This window comes from Mercurialis annua, linkage group LG7 (assembly GCF_937616625.2).
Source record: "Mercurialis annua linkage group LG7, ddMerAnnu1.2, whole genome shotgun sequence".
In the NCBI taxonomy this organism is placed as follows: domain Eukaryota; kingdom Viridiplantae; phylum Streptophyta; class Magnoliopsida; order Malpighiales; family Euphorbiaceae; genus Mercurialis; species Mercurialis annua.
The window spans coordinates 8,574,412-8,601,649 of NC_065576.1; the positions used below are offsets into that span (position 1 = coordinate 8,574,412).

General features: G+C 33.7%; 3 protein-coding genes across 5 annotated transcripts; 1 reads left to right on the plus strand and 2 right to left on the minus strand.

Moving 5' to 3' along the window:
• Positions 1-4,749, plus strand: LOC126656408 (ubiquitin carboxyl-terminal hydrolase 3). Its single transcript, XM_050350977.2, has 6 exons — positions 1-367; positions 1,235-1,351; positions 2,189-2,287; positions 2,364-2,552; positions 2,808-2,989; positions 4,019-4,749. Exons 1-6 carry the CDS (start codon positions 251-253, stop codon positions 4,422-4,424), a joined length of 1,110 nt encoding a protein of 369 aa, XP_050206934.1. The 5' UTR covers positions 1-250; the 3' UTR covers positions 4,425-4,749.
• A 607-nt stretch (positions 4,750-5,356) lies between these two features.
• On the minus strand, positions 5,357-14,015 carry LOC126655170 (calmodulin-binding transcription activator 3). 3 transcript variants are annotated; one of them, XM_050349195.2, is made up of 13 exons: positions 13,818-14,015; positions 13,206-13,325; positions 12,547-12,662; positions 12,305-12,393; positions 11,390-11,432; positions 10,445-10,652; positions 10,173-10,286; positions 9,725-10,041; positions 8,768-9,307; positions 7,923-8,620; positions 6,611-7,187; positions 6,134-6,457; positions 5,357-5,679 (listed from the first exon to the last, which is right to left on the minus strand). In XM_050349195.2, the coding sequence occupies exons 1-13, from the start codon at positions 13,858-13,860 to the stop codon at positions 5,572-5,574; spliced, it is 3,297 nt and encodes a 1,098-aa protein (XP_050205152.1). In that variant the 5' UTR covers positions 13,861-14,015; the 3' UTR covers positions 5,357-5,571. The 3 variants fall into 3 exon arrangements, with proteins under 3 accessions (XP_050205152.1, XP_050205154.1, XP_050205155.1); XM_050349197.2 differs by lacking the exons at positions 13,206-13,325; positions 13,818-14,015 and adding an exon at positions 13,023-13,178; XM_050349198.2 differs by lacking the exons at positions 12,305-12,393; positions 13,206-13,325; positions 13,818-14,015 and having other exon boundaries at positions 12,547-13,178.
• Positions 14,016-16,141: 2,126 nt separating this feature from the next.
• LOC126654637 (histone H4) lies at positions 16,142-16,612 on the minus strand. The gene has a single exon (XM_050348566.2). It carries the CDS (start codon positions 16,563-16,565, stop codon positions 16,254-16,256), a length of 312 nt encoding a protein of 103 aa, XP_050204523.1. The 5' UTR covers positions 16,566-16,612; the 3' UTR covers positions 16,142-16,253.
• Between the last annotated feature and the right edge of the window lie 10,626 nt (positions 16,613-27,238).

The window sequence follows — 27,238 nt, forward strand, 5'->3', positions numbered from 1 at the left end:
TCTGTAATTTCCAGAAACTAAACAAATAACCAAATCAAAGCAAACCCTCATCGCGTCGTCCCCTTCATTTCCTGCAAAAACAAATTACACCAAAATCAATTGAAAAATTCCCCTTTAAGCAAACCCTAATCCGCTATTTTAAACATTAAAACTTGGAGAATTTTGTTTTTTTTTTTTTGAATCGGATCTTCTAATTGAAATCATTAAAGAAAAAGTTACAGGAATTACAGACGTAGATGTGCAGTAAAAAATGGGCGCAGCAGGGTCGAAACTCGAGAAAGCACTAGGCGACCAGTTTCCTGAAGGCGAACGATATTTTGGCCTTGAAAATTTTGGCAATACCTGTTACTGCAATAGCGTTTTGCAGGTTCTTCGTATTTTTTAACCCTAATTTTTTAATTTTTTTAGCGTATTTTTTATCTGTTTATGTATTAGATCAATTCTTTGATTTTTACCTGGTTTTGATCAATTTATTTTAGTTAAGATCAAATAGGGATAGGATTTAATTTAGTTTGCTCTAGTATTGGTAATTTTTTAGATTAAATCTGTGTTTTTTAGTCTATTAATTTAGGTTAGGCTTTATAGTGAAACTAAATTAGGTATTAGAGATTCTTTATAATTGATGATTATGGCTTAATTTTACATGCTATAGCTCATTATATCAAGTTGACTTGAATTAATTTTCTGTTTTCTAAATTTTGTTTGTCTGTAAAAATCTCAGTTTTCTTGTGTGTTATCTGTTATTTATATTTCGAGCTTTTAGCTGGGTAATTGTGTATGTGTAACAGTCTAAGGATGTTTTATTAGGTTCATTTCTTTGTAAGTATTTTGCTGGCTGTTATTATTAGGCTTCTAAAGGTTCTGTTGAAAGTCTTAAAAATGTTATTGATAATCAATATTTGTCAGTTTCTCAAATTGCCACTAATTTCCGTCTCTTCGTACTGCAGTCTAATTGCAAAGTTGGATCAATTTCTTTGTTAATCTTAGCAACTTCCTATCTTGCATTCTTGGGAAATTGTTAATCAATGTCAAGTAATAGATGATGCATTGATTTATGAGATGGCTGCTTTTGTACTGTTATTGTATATGCCTATTGAAAACCCGGCTTTTGATGTGGTTTTGAGTCGCTCGCCATGAATCTTTTAAGGATTATCATTTACTATGTTTGAAATTGTAATCAGTCGGTTCCTTTATTCCTTACTTCTCTCTCTTTATTCTCCCATTTACTCTGCAGGCACTTTATTTTTGTGTACCATTTCGAGAACAGTTACTAGAATATTATGCAAATAATAAAAGTATTGGGGATGCTGAAGAGAATCTTTTGACATGCTTGGCGGACTTGTTTACACAGGTAATATCTCCATTGGTAAATGTTTAGCTTTTACTTTGACCATTAGATCAAATGGGATGTACGTTTCTCTTTTCTTAATTGCTCACAACTTGCCTCTTTAGATTTTCTCAAGCTCATGAGCTTCATAGTTCTGTTGCTATTTATTTGTTTGAACTTCCAATTTTTTTGTTCTTCCTATATAATTTGTGAATAATTCACTAAAATCTCACCTCAAAAGATTTTGCAGACTTGTTTCTTATTTTATGTACCTCTGTTTAGCATTACTATAATTATCTAAGCTACTGAACAAGCAAATGCAGGTGTTGGATATTGCTTTTGGATTTTTGCTCAACCAAATGTTGTAATTTTTGGAAATCTATAAAATTCTTAAGTTGTAGCTCATGTAAATATTCAAGTTTTTGTTTATTAACCTTATTAAATGATGTAATATTTGGAGATCTGTAATCTTAAGTTGCAGGTCATGTAAATGTTTTTAGATTTTGTTTATTAAGCCTTATTATTGCTACAGCTTATGATTTGTGGTTTTGATAAACGATTAACTCCTAGCATAGGACTTTTTCAAAAATAAAAAAAATCTTGAGTTAGTTTGGCAACTATGGCTGTACTGCCACAGTTGGTTATGTGAATTTTTTGGCATGTGAAGTCAATTTCATATTGTATAAGTGACGATTGAAATGTAGCCAACTATGGGGTCGAAGCCATATGTGGCTACCCATCTCTTGCGTTGTCTTTTTTTTAATTTATATGCTTTGAACCTTGGAGATGAAATTATTTTCCAATCAAAAAACAATTTGCAGCTGTGGCGCTGGGACCAATCAATAGTTTCTTTTTTTGTAGATAAGTTCACAGAAGAAGAAAACGGGTGTCATTGCTCCAAAGCGCTTCGTACAGAGATTGAAAAAACAGAATGAGCTTTTTCGTAGCTATATGCACCAGGTCTGCTTTCATTTTTATTCGATTAATTAGCCTGTCTTGTGATTAATTGTATATTTATATATACATTTTCATGCAGGATGCTCATGAATTTTTGAATTTTTTGCTAAATGAACTTGTCGACATACTGGAGAAAGAGGCCCAAGCTACCAAAAGTGATCCGGAAACTGCGTCTGCACCTGAAAAGATTGCAAATGGGCTTAAGAATGGTCAGGTGAATGGCATTTCAAAGGAGCCTTTTGTTACATGGGTGCACAAAAATTTTCAGGTGCCTTGTCCAACTTTTTATCTTATTTAAAATGTTGCTTGCGCAAATATTTGTGCAATTAAATGCTTATACAACTGTAAATATGTTTCACCAGCTACACATTAGGTCCTTGGTTATATTGCTACATGATAATAATTTCATTATTCACCCAACCACCCTTTCTTTGTCCCCCCCTACATGAAACCTGCTGGAGGAATAACAACAAAGAAGAAAAGCAAGCTAGAATCTTACAATTTCTTCTAATGTATGTGTCAGGGTATTCTTACCAATGAGACAAGGTGCCTGCAGTGTGAGACTGTTACAGCAAGAGATGAGACATTTTTCGACTTAAGCCTTGATATTGAACAGAATAGCTCAATAACGAGCTGTTTGAAAAATTTTAGTTCCACAGAGACTTTGAATGCGGAGGACAAGTTTTTCTGCGACAAGTGCTGCAGGTTAGTGGATTTTACTCAACTGCCATTGGTCCGTGATTCGCCACTATTTGAAATTGATAATCTCTGCTTCCTTTTTGTTATGTGTGTGTTTTGTGTTTTCTATTTTTGAAAATATAGAAACTAATTTTTTATTTTCCTTTTGTTTTTCTGAAGTAGTTTTTTTTCTGTTTCTTTTTTTATCAATTCTTAATTAACCTTGATTCTGTTGAATCAGCAATGGAAACAACCTCTTTATAGAAAATATGTAAATCTTGCTAAAGCAAAAATAACTACAAACGTTTTTGTTAAATTACTTTCTCAATACATCAAAATGAAAATAATTCCTAGCAATTTTTCATTCTCAAACAAATTTACCATATCATTGTAGTATGAAAAGATACCAAGCTTGATCAAAAGTTTTAAACTTATTACTTGAGTTAAAATTCTGTATTTAAAATGGGTTTGGACAAATGTATTTAGTTGACCCAGCAGTTCGCTTGCTTGATTACTTATTTTCTTTTTAGAAGTTTTAATCTTCTTAAAGAATTTTGCCAAGCAAGCAAATGATCTTCCATATCTCTTCTCATTTGCTGTTATTTAGTTGAAAATTATTCCACCTTAAATGCATAGATGTGTACTCAGAGCCTGGTAATGCTGGACTCTATGTATTCAACATCTTATGAGATATTAAGTTTGCAGGAAGGGCTCGTCGGCTAGAGCCTTAAATAAAGACTTAATAGGTTACCATTGATAGAGTTTCCTGTTTGCCTTTGGTATGCATCAGAAATTTACTATTTTCATGCAACATATGGTGATAGCTTTTCATACAAAAATCATGGCACCTCTCATTTGGGAACTTGCTGTGTTCGCGTTGCACTTAGTTTAGTTCGTCTTACTTCGTCATTTATAAGAAAATGTGGCAGCGATTCGCTTTACTGTAACTGCTAGCGCTAATGATTACAATTAACCGTCTGTTTTAGCATGCAAATGATTAAAAAAGTTTGTATATATGTTTAAGAACTTGATGACAAATTTTGGTTGGACATGCAGTTTGCAAGAAGCCCAGAAGAGGATGAAGATAAAGAAACCCCCTCACATATTGGTCATCCATCTAAAGAGGTTCAAATACATTGAGCAGCTGAGTCGATACAAGAAGCTATCTTATCGGGTTGTCTTCCCTCTTGAGCTGAAGCTCAGTAACACAATGGAAGATTCAGATATTGAGTACTCATTGTTTGCAGTAGTTGTTCATGTTGGGAGTGGGCCTAATCATGGACACTATGTGAGCCTTGTGAAAAGCCATAATCACTGGCTGTTTTTTGATGACGAAAATGTCGAGATGATTGACGAGTCTGCAGTTCAAACTTTTTTTGGGTCATCTCAGGAATATTCAAGTAATACAGATCACGGTTACATTTTGTTTTATGAGAGCCTTGGTGCCAGTAGCAAGAGTTGAGTGGAGGGGTTTTAATTTTACAAGTAGGTATTTTGATAATTTGGACTGGACCGGACTCGTTTGTTTCCTTAGCTTCTTTTATTATCGTTTTTATCTTTTCCCTTTTTAACCTTCAACCATTGTCGAGAATGATATGCGTTGTGCAAAATGTATACTTGGGTCGTTTTCTGTACAGCGGATGGTGGAAGCACACCGTCCTTTTGGTTTTTTTCTTTCAGAATAAGAGGAAAGAAGATGAGTGTATATGGTCTGAGAAAATTTTACAGAAACACTTTGTATTCTTCATGGTTGAGAACCGATTCTGAAATTATTGAATTTCCTATTATATCTGTTTTTGGATCTCAAAGTAAATTTTGCAGTTTAACTATGTGGAAAACTTGAAGCTTTGTAGAATTTGCTAGTTTTCTAGCTCTAATTTTATTTCGAGAAACTGATAACATAAAAGTTTAAAAACAGGTAAAAAATTTCAATAACACGCTTTTCCTATAAAAATTCCATTCAATATCTAAATAATTTTTGTTAAGTTCCTATAAAATTTCACTTCTCTGTTCCGTATTAGAGATGTATTTGAAATAGGAAATGTACATTTACGATGTATTTTTATAAGTAAAAAAATAATAAATTTTTTCCGTTTTGTCCGTATTAGAGTTGTATTGAAGATATATGAGCAATATATTTTTTGAGACATTAAATATGTATCTCTGGTGTAATTTTTTGCAAGTAAAAACAAAAGCACAATTAATGAAAAGATTTTTGCTTTTGAGCCAGGTAAAGATGAATTATTTTTAAAGTTTAGTTTTTGGATAGTTTTGTGACTTTTCCTTCTATTTTGGTACAATCTTGTCCCTCTGTTTTCATTTTTAAAGTAATCACTCCTATCTAAATTTTTTTTTTTAAAAATCATATGCAATGCATATGAAATCAGCCACTAATAGCAGAAGCCACCATTAACATCGAGTCGCAAATGAACTTCATACACTGTCCATGGACTTATTACACATTGGCACTAAATCTATCTTCAATTGCTTCCATTTGATAAAATTATTTCATCATTGTAGCAGTACTAATCCTAATAACTCCGTTTGGAATATTTACAAATGAATTTTAAAACAGCAAAAGAACATATAATGAACCGAAAAAAGTTGGCTCAAGAAGCTACATGCATGAAAGTGTCGTCATCCAGTAAGGCATCAAGGTCAATCAGATCATCAAACTCCGCCATTGCTTCAGAATCGGTATTGTTGTTGGGCACAGCCTGTTAAATCAAATGGATACAAAGATAACTAAATTCAAGAACAAAGAAATAGTAAAATTAATGCAGTATATCAAACAAGTTTACAACTGTCTTTGGTATCTACCAACAAGCTGCTCGATATACATATCTGTCAAAGTCACCAAATTCAGGCTGTTGTTGCACGAAAGCTTGTCTGAGTCCTATGTTTCAGCGTTTCATTTTCGTTTCCAAAAATACTTATTCTGAACTGAAAATATTTACCACATATTCTTTGTAAAAAAATATTGTTTCCCTGTTTTCCACGTAACATTTCCGTTTTAACATTTCCATTTCCGTGCAATATAGGATTCATGAATATGTATTTCAATTCCATGCAAAAAGTTGTCATTTCTATGTTGAGTGCATACTTAGAGTTCCATTTATGAGAAAAACAACCTTATGAAGAGGAAGCAGAATAAAATAATGTGTTGATTACCTTATTTTCCTGGATTTCGTTCACAACATTTAGCAGCCTGCGATATTGATCTCTTGCCTCGGGATTTTGGTGCATGGATTTCACCCTTGCAAGGGCTATCTTTGATCTTGCTTCTGTTTGCTTTCTGCCTTCTTTAAAGAAATCATCATCCTCCTCTTTTGACATTGTATCTGTTTTGCTGGGACCCTCGGTAAGTGCTTCTGATTTAAATCCACGCAAGCCACTTCGTTTTCGTCTCCACCGCAAAATCACTTTTTCCACTATTCCCACCGACCATACTATCTTTCTATAGTTTTTCCTGACCTGGTGGCCTCTCACATGGGCCTTTCACCAGACATGGGGAAGTTAGAATTTACACATTCAAGCTTTGATTTATAGGAAAATAACTCATTCATGAAAGTCGAAAGTGCACATAGAATTCTTATGAAAAAGTAGGAGAACAAAGATTATAAAGAGCTCTAGACTATTAAAATGCACCTGAATTTTGACAATTCGCTGCCGAATTATCAAGAATTCCTTTCTACCCTTCCAACCACGGAACTTATTTTGAATCCGTACTGCAGCAGCATGCACTGGCTCGTCATTCTGTCCCTGCTTGTTTGCCTTGACCCCAATCAGTGAAAGAGCGCGTTCATTTGATATTCCAAATTTATCACCACCAATCTCTTTAAATTGCTTCTTTTGGAAGGATTGTACCCTAAAGACTTGGTGAATGCGAGCAGCTGTTTGCGTAGCATTACAAACAGCAGCTAACGAGTCCTTCAATGACTGCCCAGATGGCAAGTCCTCATTACTAATACTTGTCATATGAGCTGGAACTATCTGCGCTGATTTTGCTCCGGATATTTCTGCCTTATCATTATCTTGCTTATCCAGATTAAGAGAAGAAAGATGAGCACTCAGAGCAGATTCTGCGAGATAACCAGCAATGCCTTTGTGTCCTTCAGCAGAAGCTAGGTCAGCAGGTGTTCTACCATCAGGGTATTTGGGAGTTGGATCTGTTAATACTCCAGGAGCTGCGCCAAGAAGAATGAGGGATGCAACTGTGCGCTCTCTGATGTTAAAGTCAAATAAATAGAGAACGAGATATGAGCATCTAAATATTTGCTGCAGATAATCAAAGAGAAATTCCGATGACTGGCACTTCAATAATGTAGTTCGATCCACAGAATTGACGAAAAATTGATGCTACACACACAGACAGAAAATGCAATTTCTTCCCCCTTCAACAGTCAACACTAAAACACCAGATTATCACCTTCAAACAGTCATTGGCATCTAGCATGCTTTTAAACATGGTCTTACAATGCTATCCTCCTATAATGAAAAGAAAATTCCCCCTTCTTCCCAACGAAATTTGGTACAAGCTAAACGTTATCAGACTAGATGTTGACAGCATGTATTATGCTGTTCATCGTTTCCAGATAGGAGAAATTCTTAGGTGGTCTAGTTCACCGTGTAAGATTATGAACGTTCCAGTGATTACATGGCAAGTGGTGTAATTGGAATCCAATCAACATTGGTCACTTAATTTTACTAAAAAAGCTTAACTTAATCATTAATTAATGTGCTGATTGGAAATTTTAATTCAATTCTGGACAGTCACACCATCAATTTTTCTGAAGACGGACAGGAAATTTACAACGCGACATTGTCATTGGTTGGACATGTATTCTGCTGTTCACTGTTCTACGACAGACGGGAAATTTACAACACGGCATTGGTTGGACATGTATTCTGCTATTCAATGTTCTAATACAGACAGGAAAATTAAGAACATTCTACTCACCTGCCACAAGATGCTGCCCAGTGCAGTGCAGTCCATCCATTTGCATCACGGAAGTTGACACTTACACCTGCAATTATTGTAGGTTCAAGGGCCCAGTCATATCCAAGAGCAGCTGCAAAATGCAGCACTCCCTGACCACCTTCATCCAATACACTAGGGCCTTTTCCACCCTCAGCTGCCTTCTGTAAGAGCCAAACGTGTAACTTGTCTTTGAGTAGCTTTTGAAGAAATTCTTCCTTAACTCTTTCCAAGGAAACTCCTTCTGTAGTAAGATTTAACAGTTGATCCCATTCATCAGTATCCTCTTTGAGAAATGAACTGATTTTGTTGCTCAATTGGGAGGATTGGCCAATATCACTAGTGTCGAATTCCGGAACAGGGGCAGAACTAAGAGACAAAAATTTCCCAAATCGCATGTGAAGATGTACACTACTAGTGCTGTTGCTATAATTTTCATTGATGTTCATATCTTGGATATGGCCGAGTCGGAATTCAAATTCACGCACTTCACTACATGCTACCCTATCTGAACAGGTAACATAGAAAGGAACTGTCCCAGCCTTGTTTAAAGGAGTCTGACAACAAAGAACACCATCAGCTATAACGTCAGCTTGAACTTCAACTTCCCCAAACATACATGACCATTTTAAATTTTCTGCTTCTTCTCGATCATTTAAGAATCGTCCAGTGACGAAAACCTGGATGGCAAGCATGATTGAGTAAAGAAAATCATAACATGTAAAAAAATTAAATATACTAGATTGTCTTGAGAGACAGCTTAGTAATCGTGTCTTACAGGAAAAAGTCTGATATTCAATTCATATAAAAAGCAATTTGAAGAATACCTTAACCTCTGAGCCTATATATGTCCAGTTTGGTGAAAAATCAATAATGCTAAAAAGCTGGTGGTTGGAGAGAGAAGGCCCCAGTACATAGGTATCCAAGTGCATTTGAGAAGGAATTTTGGCAACGTCCATCACGTTCTCACTTTCAACTGCATCCCAATAGGCCGCAGAAGTGGAATGCACATGTGATGCATTAACATCTCCGAGTTCCTTGCTCATCCATCGGTTGAAACTATCAAGCTTCTTTAGACCTTCTCCGGATAGAGAATGATCAAACAGATGCTGCTTGGCCGCTAAAGAGCATATGGACTTTCCCTCGAGGGTCATGTTATACTCTGTATTTGAAAGCTGAGGTTGAACATCATGTTGTACAGGATGATCACCCTCTCGTGTTTCTAAACGATCCAGTGTATTGAGTAAATCACCACTAGTAAATTCTTTTTCACGAGAACTAGCCGTACTGAAGTCATATGTCAAGTCTGGATGAAACTTTTGATCTACGACTCTTTTTGAGAAATGTGAAGAAGCACCTTCAAACGTCTGTTAGCAAAGGAAATTAAGAGTACAAATAAATAAATGCCATGATGAAAAGGTAGTATACACTCTTTTAAAAAATATGATGCATGAATTAAAACATTATGGATAATTCATCAATTCACAAAAATGAACTCTGCTACAGCAGGCGCTCCGATAGAACAGTTAATGTAGATTTCAAAATTCAACCCATGCAGATTGATTGTGGAATATTGTAGCCATGATACAAGTGAGAGTATTTAAAATAACCTTGTCAATAAACACATTAACTTTATGAAACAAATAGGTTTGCAAATTTCGACCATCATAGACTAGAGAAAACCATTATGGAGAAGAGTTTATGGTTTTAGAAACCACCCTTCTATCTGCACCAAAAATAATATGCCAACAAGTTGCAGAGCACAGAAAAAAATTCCAACTTACATTCCACTCTCTCTGAACTGGTAAATGACTCCAAGGCTCCTGCTTTTTATCCAAATTATAGGTAAAAAGCTGTCTCAGAATTTCCTCTTCCTGTTTAGGAATGATTCCTGCAGGAAGAGCTTGTGAGGAAAATGGATGCTGAAATGTTGAAGTTTCAGTACCAGGAGCATAATTTTCTAATACGTCCTCCCGTGAGGGTAAGTCAAAATGTTTCTGGGGCTGATATGCTAATGCAGCCTGATTGGTCTCTTCAGTTTTATCCACCTCAGAAACAAACTCCCTTCTACGAACGGCTGGCAGCTTCTCTTGATAATTACCTATTAACAGTTTAAGTATAGTTATGAAAGTTGTTATCTTGCTTTTTAAAGTTAAAAAAAATTACCGAAGTATGTTTACACTAAAGAAAGAGGCCTACACATTGGACAACACAGCGTCAAAGCCAACTTACTTGAAATCAACCCAGGATCATGATGATTAGAAAGGCCAGCATTAATATTCTCTGTTGCAGGTTGATGCATCTCAAGAAAAGCATGAAATCCAGAAGTTGCTTGGTGATTATACACTGCATCAAATATCAGATTCACTAGTAAGAATGTGAAGAAACGAAGGCATCCGTCTGGAAAAGAAAAAGTCAGATCTATCAACAAAATTCAAACGAAATTATTATAAGAAAGTCTGACATTAGAAATTAAAAATGCCGAAATACAGATATGGATGCACCTGATTCAGCATCTTCATATTCAGATGCCTGAGCACTTGTCATGCTTACTGTGTCTGTAGTTTGTGCAGGTACCTGATTACTATCATGATGAAAATTGGATGAAACAGAGGTGTCCATCTCAGAATTGGGTAAAGAATCTTCAGTCTCTTGGTGACGAGCAGTAGCATCTTCATTCTGTTTAATGCGGTTAAAGTTTGTCCTGTTTCCCTGATGGAATATTAAATTCAAGCCATGAAAACTCAAAAAATGAAGATATTAATTCTAAATAAGCAATTATCACACATGAGGTCAGTGTGAAAAGAGGGTTGGATACCTACACCTATAAATTCTGAACTTGCAACAGTTTCCAGTTTTAATACATTTAATGGTACCAATTACACACAAGGGGTAGCAACTGCAGCCAGAAATGTGTTTCTGCTGAGTGGAGCTTATCCAGGGTGTTGACTGGAAACAATCAACTAACTAAAATTACAAGTTTACAATCAAAGTGTAGCACATAAAATTGCATCCAAATTGAAGTTTCTTTCATAGTTGCGTTTTTTAGGAGAAATAATTGTTCTCAATTAGATTTTAGTGCATAATAGTTTAACCAAAAAGTTGTATTAAAGATGATAGTTTGCTCTAGGCGGAACAAATTGTTCTTAATTAAAAAAATTATTGCAACTTGAGCAGTAACCAGCTCACTGCTCTACCCGGTGAGTTAGGTAAATTGAAATTCAAGGTGCATTCAAAGAAAAGGACACATTGTAATTGAGTTAAACACATTAAGTTCATCGTAACCATAAGGATCAAATGACCAAGTTTTCAACAATCCTAGTATGCACACATAGCAGCCCTTTTGTGTCTTTAGTGCAGATTTTAACTTGTAATTTCTAAAAGAATAAATTTTTTGAAATGCGAACTAGCTTACCAACCAAACAAACAAATGGAAGATATAATTTCACCTTTACTTCTCGATAGTGGACAAGTACTATGTGAGAAAGTTCCCTGCATCATAGACAACTAATGAGAAATAGAAGATAACAACTCAACAAGTACAATACGAAAAGTACACTGCATCATAGTCAACCATGCAAGCATAAAAGACAAGAAGCTTAAAAGGTGGAATGCAGAAAAAAAGAAACCAGCAATTGTTTCACACAACTTTGCAATCAAACCATCCCAAGCAAATGAATATCAGCAATAAATTGTTCATGAGTGTCTAATGTCTTTTCATTTCTGAGACTTGCAATGTTGATAACTTTTCCTTTTAACTGTGCAATGTTGATAATTGAACAATTTGATATTTGAGTCGGCAGAACAAGAATTTTATAAGTATATGGTATAGACAAACACAGACATATAAAAAGAGTCAGGTTAAGCTTAAGCATAGAAGGAAAAAGAACATAAAAATCTCTGGCACAGATAATTAAACTGAGAACCCCGCATGCTGATAAACAAATTTGTCACATATTGAACACTCAAGCCATTAGTGACTGCAAGTTGGGTAGTAAACAGTCTCAAAATCATAGCTAAAGCACCCCAAGAAATTTTCAAGTAGATTAATAAATATTGATCTACTCTTTCTATAAGCTAAGCCATGTGTAAAAGCTATAGTTTTCTTCTCATTGTGCAGGGAAATCCCGAAACCATGCACGATAAGAACAATAAGACAACTACTGATGCAGGGTAATGTCTTAGAACAAAACTCAGTTAGAACCAACTCAATCTTCCATTTCTGATCAATCTAAATTACTATATCCCTCCCTAAGAAACAGATAACACAGTAAAGTAGAGTTCAACATGGACAATAACCATTATGAGAAAAGAAAATGCACCAAGAACAACTAGGTTTGTAAAGAATAACATAACAGACTTACTCTTCGAGCATCCAGTAACTGCGTCTTTGAAAGCTTTCATTTTGTTCTCCATGGGCATAGTAGCAATGCAAAACATCTATGCTTCCAGACTGAGAAAATATTATTATTTTCAATTACTTTTAATATGATAGCAGGAACACATTTTCAATGCAAAAACAATGCCTCGTTCCATTGTAAAACATAACAGCAAAAAGGTAAAGTTATTGGCTCTATTCTAAAGTTATTTGATTTCTTATGCTTACCTTGAGCCTCTCATGAGCTTCTTTCACTGTCTTTCCATCTTTCTTTTTCCTCCAGGTATGGCCATCTTTTCTGAAGTATCTTAGCACCTTGCGATCAAAAAGGAAAAGTGAACCACCTATAAATGAATGGCAAACAGAAGAAAATTATGAGAAATTTCCCACAACTTTTATCCTCATTCATGCAATTGAAACTTCCTTTGAGAAAACTTCCTTTTCACTATCAAAAACAAAATTCAAAACTCAGAAATTCTTCCAAAAAATACTTAAAATTATGTATAATTGTCTTTGTTTAGCTATTTCTAGAGTTCTATGACAAAATCATATGAAGCTTATTTTATAGTTTTCACTTTTCACTATATGCAATCAGGAAAAAATTAGAATGGTACTCGTCATTGCATTTAATTTTTTTGGGAGATGAATCTATAGTTTGAATAATCAAGTGATATTATAGATCTTAAGAACATTTCCATACAGACCTGTTGCAAAGAATAGCTGGTCATAGAGCATTGAGAAGTAACATATGTCATCGTGCTAAACAAATTGAGCAAAAAATGCAAATTCCTAAAAGTTTCAGCCACCAATAATATCATGCTAATCAACTTTAAGGGAAGGCACAAAAAAGTAAAGAAGGGAACTTAGTAGAGTACAGAAGTCTTAACTAGGTGGCAGATGTGGAGGCTCAGGAGCAATACGGAATTGGTCATGATTGCGAAGAATTTCACAAATTTCAGCTGGTCGTAGCCATCTATGCTGTGCTTCGACAAGTATTTGCTGAATCTCTGCATTCCATCACATGACAAATAATTCATGTAAAAGAAAACTCGCTCAGTAGCTTGTTAAAAATCAAAACACACCTTCTTTTAGAAGAGTATACTAATTACAAAAACCGCAATCCCATAAAAGGACAATGCTCAATCAACTTCTTTGGAAATTGTCAAGACTACTTTAACATCATATAATGGCATCATAGCACAAGAAAAGTGCCCCCTTAGCTTAAAATTAACGATCAAAATAATCATATTTGAATTTAAACAATGAATTCCATATCTTTAAACTAAACCTAATTCAAAAGATAAAAACACTTAATAATAGCCTTAACCTCTCAACACAACAAACACTAATAACTTTAAGCTAAATCATTAAAACCTAAAAACATGAAACAAATAACCACAAAAATTAATTAGCTTCCTCCATGTGAAACATAGAGAGAAAATATAGAGCAATGAAACTGAATTTTAAACAAAAATTGTAAGTAGAAGAGAGAATTTGACCTAGCTGGTTACCGAGAGGGTGGCGTCTTGCTGAGTCTGCCATATCAGTAATTTGTGTGAGTTATGCGAAACAAAATTAAGCTTATAAATTCATTTATTTTGAATAAAAGTAAAGCAAGTCTTCGAGTGTTTGATAGCAGTAGAGTCAAAACACAGTGACGATTATTGTCTAACTTCAACATTTGCCTTTCACGCGAGTTTCGGGAAATGTTTTCTTTTCCTCTAATTTTAGCTTAAAAAAATATAAAATAAAAGGGAAAACACTAACTTTTTATAATTTATGGGACAAAATAGTAGTAATTTAAATCTAAATTTATAGTGATAATAGTAATTAATTCTTTTATTATAAGATTATTTGTTACTTTCATACTCCTTTCGGTACATAATATTTATTCTTCACATAGATTTTAATTAATATACTTTGATTTTAATATAATTTTACTAAATTGTCCATATTATTTTTACGTTTGATTAGTTCTTTTAGTCTTGTTAAGTAATTTATTGCTAGGAATAAATTTGGAAAAATAACAATTAATACTTTCTTAAAACTCTAAAATAACAAATAGTATAGATAAAAAAATCTCAAATGCGGACCGGGGGGAGTAATCTTTAAAAAACATATACAATATGAAAAATTTAGTGCACGCAAATGTTACGTCATGTCATTCGTGCAACAAACCAATGATGCGTTAGATATATGGAAAAATTGATAATAAAAAAATAAATAATAATTAAAAGATTCCCTATCGCAAATGCTCATTAGCTTGTTGTAAATATGACATGAAACAACCAATGCATGTGATAAACACACAACAATATGTATCAAAAGTGATAACGTACAAAAATAACCCTAATATTTATCCAAAATTTCACTTGACTCTTAATGTTTTTAGGTTTTCAATTAAAACTCCCATGTTGGGATAATTATACAACACAACGGTTGCGCCACATCATTCGTGCAACAAACCAATGAGGCGTTAGCAATGTACTAATATTTAATGATAAAAAGATAAACAATAATTAAAGATTTTCTATCACAAATGTTCATTGACTTGTAAAAATAACGTGACACAACCGTTACATGGGATAAACAGTCCTCATGTTGCCACCAAAATGCAAAATGATACTAATATTTTGAAAATTGAAATTTGGACCTTTCTGTTTGACAGGGTTAAATTTCACTATTAAATTGAGATTCATTTTTCCACCTTTTAAATTATTAGGGTTATTTTTGTGCCTTAGTGGCGACATTAGGATCATATATGTATTATTGATATGTTGATTTGTAATAAAAACAACACATTTTTAAACTTCTTTTATTAACTTTTATTTAAATATTTTACTAATCAAATACTCCCTCCATTCCAAATTGATGAGCAGTTTAGGCACGAATATTAAAAAAATTAATTTCTAAGATAAAATGAGTTAATGTATAAAAAATAGTAGTATATTTGTCCTCATTTAATGTAGTGGTAATTTTTATCTTTTTGTAAATTTTGTTGTCTTTTCAAAATATTTTCTATAATAAATTAGGTATATGAGACAATTAGTTATTAAAGTAAATATATAATGCCTATAAGTTAGAATAAAAAAAATTGAAATATTATCACTCAATTTGGAACAAAGGGAGTAATTTTCTTAAATTTAAGATTTTTATTGTTTTTATTTCATTTAAGATTTACAGAATTAAAGGTGAGTGATCAAACCAAATATAACCAAGATTAAAAATGGTTAGAGGTTAATATAATTTGATTGAGTTTAGGATATTGGGAAAAAAAAAGGTTGAGTTTAGGATACTAATTTGTAACGAATTAATTGTAGTTTATAATTAATAGTCATTGTAAATAGTCTAAATAAGTAATCCTAACATTGGTAGAAGAATAATTAAAAAAATTGCATTGAACAAAAGAACAGAATGATGTAACCAAAAAAAAAATCCAAAAAGAATTACGTCTAACAGTATTATATTCAGGCATCTGTTTCATTGATAAACTTTTTTTTTTGACAATTATTTCATCGATAAACTAATCCTACCATTTTCTCACTATCCAAACAGAATTCATTACCAGAAGCTAAAATTATTGCATTTTCCACTGTTTAAAATTAAAAATTAGGATTTATCAATACTAAATCTTTCTAATTTAACTTTAAACAAAGAAACAGCAGAAAATTTAAAATTTACATTCCAGTTCATCGAGGATAAACAGAACATTATACTCGGATCTCTGTTGATCCAATAAACTAATCCTACCATTTTCTCACTACCCAAACAGAATTAAATCATTGGCAAGAAAATAAAGAGAATCAATTACCAGAAGCTAACGTTAATGCAAAATAATGACAAATCTATTTCATTCATCAACATCACAACATAAAAACATTTTAAAATCAACTAACCTAAACCATAATTCCCAATTACAAACCCTAACCCTAATTTCAACCACCAAATCCATAAAGAGTCCTTCCCTGTCTTTTCAAAGCATAAACGACATCCATGGCCGTAACAGTCTTCCTCCTCGCATGCTCAGTGTACGTCACAGCGTCACGAATCACATTCTCCAGAAATATCTTCAGGACGCCACGTGTCTCCTCGTAGATCAAACCGCTGATACGCTTCACTCCGCCACGTCTGGCTAACCGGCGAATAGCCGGCTTGGTGATGCCTTGGATGTTATCTCTTAGCACCTTACGGTGTCGTTTTGCTCCTCCCTTTCCTAATCCCTTGCCTCCCTTTCCTCTTCCTGACATTTTTGCTTTTCTCTTTGAATTTGTGTTTATGATGATGGTGCAGAAATGTTTTGCGGTGATTTTATACAGAGAGAAGGAGTCAGTTTGGCCGTTCGATTATGTGGCGATCCGTGTGAGGGTATTATTGAGCGTTGGATTGGAATGGTTTAATTTGATTGGTTGGGTGTTTGTATTACTGGATTGCGATTGCGGGGTTAATTACTTTTCACCTGAAAAATGGGCGCGTGCTTGAAAAATGGAAAATGAAAAACGCTAGTTTTTGCCGCGTTTTGTTGACCCCAAAATTTGTTGTGTTGTTTTTGCTTAATTTTGAAAATTTACCATTTGATGAATTAGGTTTTGTAGTAATTTTTATTAACTTATAAATTAGCAATTATAATGCTTGCAAAAAAATAATTTAGATATTACAAGGATTAAATACACAAATTTATAAGGATAACAATAGAAAAATTTGAATAATATTGAAATGATTGTATAATTTGATCTAAACATCTCCAATTTAACGCTAAAATGGAATGTTAAAGCCATAATTTAGCATTAAGTCATAAAATATAACTTTAATATAGTGCTATAATTTGTAATAAATTTAATATATATTATATCACGTGGTAAATTTAAAACATACTATAGCGTGTACTAAACTATAATAACCAATAACAATTCATTATTAATTATATTTTACCATGGTTATATTTTTTGCATTTATTATTTTAACATATTTTTTTACTTTTTTCATTTTAAATTTTGTGCTTCTTTTTAATTTTACGATTTCGATTTAATTTTTTAATAGTAGATCATACATCAATATAATTAAATAATTAAATAATTTATTTCTATATAGTTCATCAATTCTTTTAATTGTTTCTTTTTAAAAACTCATTACTATATCAAAAAAATTACACTAATTTTAATTTAAAATATCTAATTAAAAATTATCAAATAATTAAAAATTAATAAAATTAAGAGATAATAATCATAAAAAATAATAATAACACTTATTTTCAATTTTGTGCATTGAAAAAAAATAGAACGTTATGTTATCTATAGCATTTTACCACTTTTTAATACTAAATTTAGCACAAAAAATAGCACTCCATTAGAGATGCTCTAATATAATAATATTTTAAACGTATTCAGACCAGTGAAATATATAATCATTATCTTGGTCATAGAATATAAAATGAATTAATTGATTTGTTGGTAAACAAATAAAAGATACGAGAGAATCTTACATAAATATATACAAAAGGAGAAATGTTTATGTAGACCCGGTCTACCACGTCATCTGTGGACTAAACCAATCATATTATAACACCTCATTAAAATGAGGGTATTCTTGTAATTTTATTTGTTATTTGCATACACTTTTGAATAATGATATTACAAGAATACCCTCATTTTTAATGAGGTGCTATGATATGATTGGTTTAGTCCAAAAATGACGTGGTGGACCGAGTCTACCTAAGAATTTCTCATAAAAAAAGCTAACATTTTCACCTAATATCTCTTTTTGCTAAATCTTTACATCTAGCACCTTTTTTAAAAAAAAATAAACAATTATACCCATATTTAATGGTTGACATCAGCGGCAGGCCTGACGGGCGTCAGGCCTGCTGACCCGAAAATAGTGCACTAGCTTGGTGCACTATTATATGCACCGCTAGTGCATTGTTATGAACTGTGCACTACCAGTGGAAACTTTTTTTTTTAAATTCTTTAAAAATATATTCTTTTAGTTATATAATTATTAATTTAAAATATATTAAAAAATTATCTATATAAATTTTAAAAATATCATCAAATTTAATTTTAACAGCATAAATATATTAAAATATAAAACTATTCAAATAATATAATTTAAAAAAATATATAATTTTATAAATAATCCACCAGATACATTCTTGATACATACTGAACACGAGTCAGACGCATAAATAATATAAATATCATGTATACATTATGTATCAACGACGTATATATTTAATATATTTATCATTTATAAATTATATATTCGTAGTGTATCTATTATATACATTTTAAAAAATATCATGTCTTCGCGATGTACATATTATGTATAAAGTATGTATAAATGTATTCGCGATATATATATCATGTATGAAGATCTATTAAGTACATTTTAAAAAATGTTTCTATTATGTAGTATAAAATATGTATATATTTAGTAAATGAATACAACGTATGATATATATATATATATAATATATCGTGTATCTATTAAAGATATTTAAAAAAATATATCTATTATGTATAAAAAAATATATCATATATGTATAAAATACATATATATATATATATATATATAATAAAATTTCCGATACATCTAAAATATGTATCAAATATGTATAAAAAATATATGTAATAATTTATTTATTTTAAAGTATAAAATACAAGAAAAGGATCCTATGATTGAATATGAATAGAAGATGTATTAAATATATATCGGAGATGCATTTAATATGGATCAGGGATATAACAAATATGTATCTGAGATGGATCCGGTAAATGATTTATACAATTATATTTTTTAAAATTTTATTATTTTTATAACATGTATTTTTATATTTTGAAAATTTGTTATATTTATATTTTAAAAATAAAAATTAATATTAATATTTCTATTATATATTTATTTTTAAATGTATATAATATATAAATTTTAGATATAATTTAAATAAATATATATATATATATATATATATATATAAATTAATAAATTATATAATTTTTTATAAAAAAATAGAGACATCCCCTTTAAAGGGAATGTCACAGGTGCACATGGTGTTGCCGGTTCATGAAACAGGTGCACCATGGACCTGTTCACGCGTCAGGGGGCCTCACGCGTGCGTCAGATCCATTGATGTGTGCTGACGTCAGCAAAAGGTGTATATGGTATTTTAGCTTTTGAGCATGTGTTGGAATTGACAGAAAAAGGTGATACGTGTAAAAAATTAGCCAGGAAAATGAAAATGTAATAGAAATAGTAATAATGTAAATTTTACCCAAAAAAAAGTGTTGCACGTAAACAAGTCTTATAATTAGATTTTGAACAAAGGATCACTTTACCCCCCGAACTTGGCACAAAGTATCAAAAACGTCAAAATTAGCAAAACCGGATCACTTTTACCCTGAACTTGACAAAACCGGTTCAAAAACACCCCTATGCTGATGTGGCACCTTAATTGGAGAGTGAGACTCCAAACTAAAAATAATTAATTCTAATTAAGTTTAAACCCTAATTAATTTTATACCCTTCTTTTTCTTCTTCCTCCACCACCACCACCACCACCATCCCTCTTCCTCCACCTCCATCTTCACCGACCACCACCCAAAATTTATAATCCACCGCCCAAACCCATTATCACCATCGGAAACCAGCGGCCGGACGAAACGGATTCGTCTCTCAGATCTGAGAGACGAATCTGCTTCGTCTCTCATCTGAGAGACGAAGCGTTCGTCTCTCATCTGAGAGACGAATCTGCTTCGTCTCTCACTGAGAGACGAACCCAGTTCGTCTCTCTGACGAACCCATATCTGGGTTCGTCAGAGAGACGAACTCTGACGAACTGAGTTCGTCTCCACCACAGAGACGAACTCAGTTCGTGATGAGCAGCTGCCGGAAAACAATTTCCGGCAGCTGGTCATCAAAATTAAAAAAAATAATTTTTTTTACAAAATATACAAAAAGGTCCTTTATGTTTTTAGTTAATATAATTTAGGTATGGAGTTAATATAATTTTTAGTGATTAATTTGGTATATAAGTAAATGTTGAAGGATTAATTTGTAATATTAAGTTTGAAATTGAAAGGATGAAAATGTTTTTTTTTTAATTATTAGGTATTAATATAAAATATTTAAAAACAATTAGGACCATTTTAAATTTTTTTCAATCAAAAACCACCTTAGAAAACCAAAACCACTATTAAAACCGGAGAGTGAGGTACACTCTCTAAGGTGAGAGTGGGGAGGGGGTTTTTTGTACTAAATTTGACAAGTTCAGGGTAAAAGTGATCCCGTTTTGCTAATTTGGACGTTTTTGATATTTTGTGCCAAGTTCGGGGGGTAAAGTGATCCTTTGTTCATTAGATTTTTTTGTAATTATCTCAAGATACAATTGTTGAAAAAATTAAAGAAGCAAAATATTCTTTTATTATATTTGATTGTACTTCTGATGTTAGCAATAAAAAAAACAAATGTTGCTTGTATTAAGACGTACATATGTCTCATCCATGTCCATAAAAAAAGAATAATTTTTATGAACAAAGGATCATTTCACCTTCTCAACTTGTGTTAAAGTTCTAAAATAGTCAAAATTAACAAACTCGTATCACTTATACTCTAAACGTGTGTAAACCGAATTAATTTTTTTTTTTCTAACATGTTATCTTAACTGGAGAGTGAGTTTCATAGAAATCATAATTTACTCTAATTAATCATAATTAGATACCAACTAATCATAATTGAACTCTTACTTAAACAAGAGACATTTTTAGTTTTTTTCCAATTTTTTCTCGAATTTTTTTTGATTCTCAAGCGAGTAGCTTTGCTCCTGGCTTGGGGAGCGATTTTCGCGCTCTAAAGAGCCGGTGCTTTTCCTTTGAAAAGAGAAGCAACAACTCCATTTCTCAAGCGAAGAGGGGGAGCTCCTCCTCGCTAGAGAAGACAAAAATTGAAAAAAAAAACTGAAAACTTGTTTTGTAAAAAATACAAAATATATCTTTGGGTTAATTACATATAAAATCACCACCTTTACACGAAATTGCAAAAATAACACGACCTTTAAAACGTGGCAATTCAGGACACCACCTTTCATTTCTTTTCAAAAATAACACGCGCACATTTTTAGAGGCATTTTTGCTGACGTGGCGTGACACGTGTGTAATACCCCGTAAGTTCAGGTGCCGTTTAGTGCAACGTGTCCGGCAGAGAAGGACCGGAGTTGCAAAGATAAAGATATGGGATATTAAAGAAAAGGATAATATGGAGTAAGACGTATATGTTTGAGGATTAGAATAAGAAAATAAGGAAAAATATCAAGAAAAGTTACAAACTAGAGTTCAGGGACTAAAGTGGTAATTTAACCAGTTAAGTCCGAAATTGGAATTATTTCGCCAAGGTCCGCGAAATGTTTTATAGTATTGGTGGTAAAAGTTTCAGGTCAATCGGAGACCTTTTAAAATTTGGACGCGGATTCATTTTGGGCTAAATTGTCAATTTTGAAGAATTCAAGGATCAAAGTACAAATTAGCCAATTTAGCCTCGAGAATAGTAATTGGAAGATTATCGACGAGAATAATTATATTTGGAGTAGTATTGTTTATTAGATATAAATAATACGTATACAAATTGGTTAAAAGGTAAATTGATTAAGCGAAGGACTAAATTGAACAAAAGAAAAGTTCAAAGGATAAATTGTAATAAAGGAAGAAAAGAAAGATCAAAGCTAACCTTTAGCCATGTTATATATATATAAGAAAATGATTATGATTAAGGATCAGAAGAAGGATCCAGAAATCATTCGTTCTTACCGATCAAAACATCGTCACTCCGCCGTTTCTCCGTCCGGCGTCCGTTTCGGACGATTTTCGCGTCGATCTCTTCGGAATTCAAGCCTCTACCTATCCCAAGCATCAAAACAAGGTTAGTTACACGTTTTTACCACGAAAAATGAAGAATATGGGGCTGTTTTTCCGCGTATATCGTAATTATATGGAATTCGACGTTTTGAGGCGTTTATGGTTGATTCCGGAGTGATTAAAGTGTTTATAACATGTTTAAATGAATTGGATATGAATTGGTATAAGTTTTGAGGGATTTGGAGCCTCGGAAACGGTCCAGAGACGTCAAAAACGTCGTGGGCACGACGTGCACCACAAGAGTGCACGACGTGCACCACCAGGGGTGCACGACGTGCACCACCAGGGGTGCACGACGTGCACAAGGAAGGGCACGACGTGCCCTTCATGAAAAATGAGGGGCACGACGTGCCAAGCTAGCACGACGTGCCCTACTTCGATCGTGACCTCCGGGGGACCTCAGGGAGCGAAAAATAGCTTCCGATAGCATGAAATGGACATGGAACTTGACGTTTTGAGCTAGGCTTTTGGAATAAGCATATTAAGCAAGGCTTAATTGATTAGTTGAACACCACTAATGGTATTAACCAAGTGTAAGAATGAGATTTGGTAATAGAGATCTATAGAGAAAGATACGTTTAGAACACGACGATTATATTTCGTGCTTTTGTCGTGTTAGGTACCTAGTGCAGTTTTTAAGAACAAGATTCTCTAAGTATATATTTTAACGATAGAATCCTGTGATAGATGTGACGGACTATCGATCTACGAGTATGACGAACCAAGAAGCTCGACGAGGATTGACGGACCAGTCTCCTGGAGCTTACGTTTGGATATAAGGAATAGCGATCGTTGTGAGTTAAACTTTACTTTGAGTATTATTACGCAATAGATAGTTTTTATATTATAAATATAATATTAAACTACATCGCATGCTATAGTATTTTATCGATAGAAATGAATTTGTGCATCGTATTATCGAATATATATAGATTGTGAAAACTAGTATATGATCCGGGGGAAACAAGCTACCTATTGGGTGTCAATAGGCTGTGTGATCACCAGCGTCCGGGTAAGTCATAGATAGAGATTTCATGGGTCGTCTATCATACTTGTTTGTGCATGCGATACAGAGCCTATCTGGTTGAACTATCCCGGGGCCTGTATCTGCGAGTCGGCTGGTTGAACTATCCCGGACTCATATCGATCGATCGTTAGATGTTGTGATAATGTTCATTATGCATACTAAGGTATTAGGGTTTCGATCGGATCAAATGCTTGAGGTATAATATGTTTGTATATATGTGTTTGTTTTAAATGCGATGTTATTTTCTATAATACCCTAGTAATGTGTTTTCTCACTCAGTATTTCCCCAAATACTGACCCCTCACATTGATGTTTTCAGGTGTTTAGAGTCGGATCAGACAGACCGTCTTTGGTGTGCTGAGTACGAGTCCCTTGGTGCTGCAGTAGTATACGTATGACGAGTCTTAGCATAGAATAGTCAGGTCTTATAGGTTGTGTACATATTTAATGTTTGTTTGATGTGACGTCTTTTGGTTGTCAGTTTTGTATTGATCGATAGACGGGCTAGTACGTACAAGTTACGGAAGTGAGATGCCCACTATGGTTGTATCGATGATGTGATATATATGATGTACGTTATGATTGTAAACGTGTCTTCTTATTACATGTTTATAGGATAGTTGTGTTTGCGTTTCCGCGAAAAAGTTAGAGTGGTTTTAGGCTTGCTACGGGTTTCGGAGCTACCACTCCCATTCCCTAGCGCCGGTCTCGGCTCAATAATTTGGGTCGTGACAAAGTTGGTATCAGAGCAGTTGGTCCAGTTACCTCTGCTAATATATGATTTGAGTGCAGTTAGTCCATGATACCACTGCGAGTCTGTGATTGATGTTTGTTTGTTCCTGGGTATTAGGTCATTAGACTAAGTTAGGAACTACTGCAGCTATAGAATTGAGCCATGTCTGATCCAAGTCGTTTGTATTATTTGTTTTAAGATCGAGCTGATTGATTGTGAATTTTTGATTGATTGAGAATTCTTGTTTGTTTCATTATGATAAGTATGATCGATGGATTGTGAAACCTTTGTTTGTTTCTTTGCGAAATACGTATACGATGTATAGATGGTATCGAAATCGAATTATCGAAATGTCGAGATGTGCAAGAGGAAGGAGTATGAAGTTACAGAAGTGGAAGAACCTACCGTGTACAGAGTTTAAATGTCTAGAGAACTTACAAAACTCGAAGTTTAAAACTTTTTGAAAGTTGTTTGTTTAAACAATTTGGAAAACATAATTGTGCCTAGACCCGCGACAGTCATCGATAAGTGCCACGACATTGATAGAAGTGCATCACTACATATATCTGTACATACATCAATAGGACATGCATCATATGCATTATGTTCAGACAAAGAGGTGAGATGTGGCAACTCTTTGGGGATGAGAGACGTCATCACCCTAGTGCACAATTTTGTTAAAATGAAAATGAAGTTTGATTTAAAGTTCAAGATGAATTGTTTTATCGAAAGAGTTTTGAAAGAGTTTTGTTTTCATGTAAGTATACCTAGACCAGAACTCTGTAACGGAAGTGAAGTGCTCGCGAGCAAGCTGCGATCAAGACCAAGAAGCGAATGAATACATATAGTTGCGAAAACATAGACGTTATGCTTCTAGGATATGAACTTAGTTTCAAGTTAACGAGCTAGTATATAGTTAAGATCGTGAATACGTTGGACAGTGATATGTATCCGATTAGTGGTAAGTTAGAAAGTAAGTATCTCTTTGACGGGATGTCAAAGATCTTAAATGACGATATAAGAGAAGAAGTGGATATGAAAGATGAAGTTTATATACGAGAAGTGAATAATAGATGTGCGTGAATAACGGAATGAAAATGATTGAACGGTGAACTAGGACGTTCATACTGTATGATATAAGTATGAAAATGGGATAGTCGAGTATAGGAATCAACTTATAGTTATGCTTTGAAGATAGAAGATTACCCTTATGATAAGATGATGTGAATATTGCGTGATATTAGAAAATCGTCAATGATGGAATGACGATACGATTATACATTTTGGAGCTAAAGATGTTAACGATTTAAGATAAATTAAAAGGTTGTATGAAAATTCGAGGACGAATTTTTATAAGGGGGGAAGAATGTAATACCCCGTAAGTTCAGGTGCCGTTTAGTGCAACGTGTCCGGCAGAGAAGGACCGGAGTTGCAAAGATAAAGATATGGGATATTAAAGAAAAGGATAATATGGAGTAAGACGTATATGTTTGAGGATTAGAATAAGAAAATAAGGAAAAATATCAAGAAAAGTTACAAACTAGAGTTCAGGGACTAAAGTGGTAATTTAACCAGTTAAGTCCGAAATTGGAATTATTTCGCCAAGGTCCGCGAAATGTTTTATAGTATTGGTGGTAAAAGTTTCAGGTCAATCGGAGACCTTTTAAAATTTGGACGCGGATTCATTTTGGGCTAAATTGTCAATTTTGAAGAATTCAAGGATCAAAGTACAAATTAGCCAATTTAGCCTCGAGAATAGTAATTGGAAGATTATCGACGAGAATAATTATATTTGGAGTAGTATTGTTTATTAGATATAAATAATACGTATACAAATTGGTTAAAAGGTAAATTGATTAAGCGAAGGACTAAATTGAACAAAAGAAAAGTTCAAAGGATAAATTGTAATAAAGGAAGAAAAGAAAGATCAAAGCTAACCTTTAGCCATGTTATATATATATAAGAAAATGATTATGATTAAGGATCAGAAGAAGGATCCAGAAATCATTCGTTCTTACCGATCAAAACATCGTCACTCCGCCGTTTCTCCGTCCGGCGTCCGTTTCGGACGATTTTCGCGTCGATCTCTTCGGAATTCAAGCCTCTACCTATCCCAAGCATCAAAACAAGGTTAGTTACACGTTTTTACCACGAAAAATGAAGAATATGGGGCTGTTTTTCCGTGTATATCGTAATTATATGGAATTCGACGTTTTGAGGCGTTTATGGTTGATTCCGGAGTGATTAAAGTGTTTATAACATGTTTAAATGAATTGGATATGAATTGGTATAAGTTTTGAGGGATTTGGAGCCTCGGAAACGGTCCAGAGACGTCAAAAACGTCGTGGGCACGACGTGCACCACAAGAGTGCACGACGTGCACCACCAGGGGTGCACGACGTGCACCACCAGGGGTGCACGACGTGCACAAGGAAGGGCACGACGTGCCCTTCATGAAAAATGAGGGGCACGACGTGCCAAGCTAGCACGACGTGCCCTACTTCGATCGTGACCTCCGGGGGACCTCAGGGAGCGAAAAATAGCTTCCGATAGCATGAAATGGACATGGAACTTGACGTTTTGAGCTAGGCTTTTGGAATAAGCATATTAAGCAAGGCTTAATTGATTAGTTGAACACCACTAATGGTATTAACCAAGTGTAAGAATGAGATTTGGTAATAGAGATCTATAGAGAAAGATACGTTTAGAACACGACGATTATATTTCGTGCTTTTGTCGTGTTAGGTACCTAGTGCAGTTTTTAAGAACAAGATTCTCTAAGTATATATTTTAACGATAGAATCCTGTGATAGATGTGACGGACTATCGATCTACGAGTATGACGAACCAAGAAGCTCGACGAGGATTGACGGACCAGTCTCCTGGAGCTTACGTTTGGATATAAGGAATAGCGATCGTTGTGAGTTAAACTTTACTTTGAGTATTATTACGCAATAGATAGTTTTTATATTATAAATATAATATTAAACTACATCGCATGCTATAGTATTTTATCGATAGAAATGAATTTGTGCATCGTATTATCGAATATATATAGATTGTGAAAACTAGTATATGATCCGGGGGAAACAAGCTACCTATTGGGTGTCAATAGGCTGTGTGATCACCAGCGTCCGGGTAAGTCATAGATAGAGATTTCATGGGTCGTCTATCATACTTGTTTGTGCATGCGATACAGAGCCTATCTGGTTGAACTATCCCGGGGCCTGTATCTGCGAGTCGGCTGGTTGAACTATC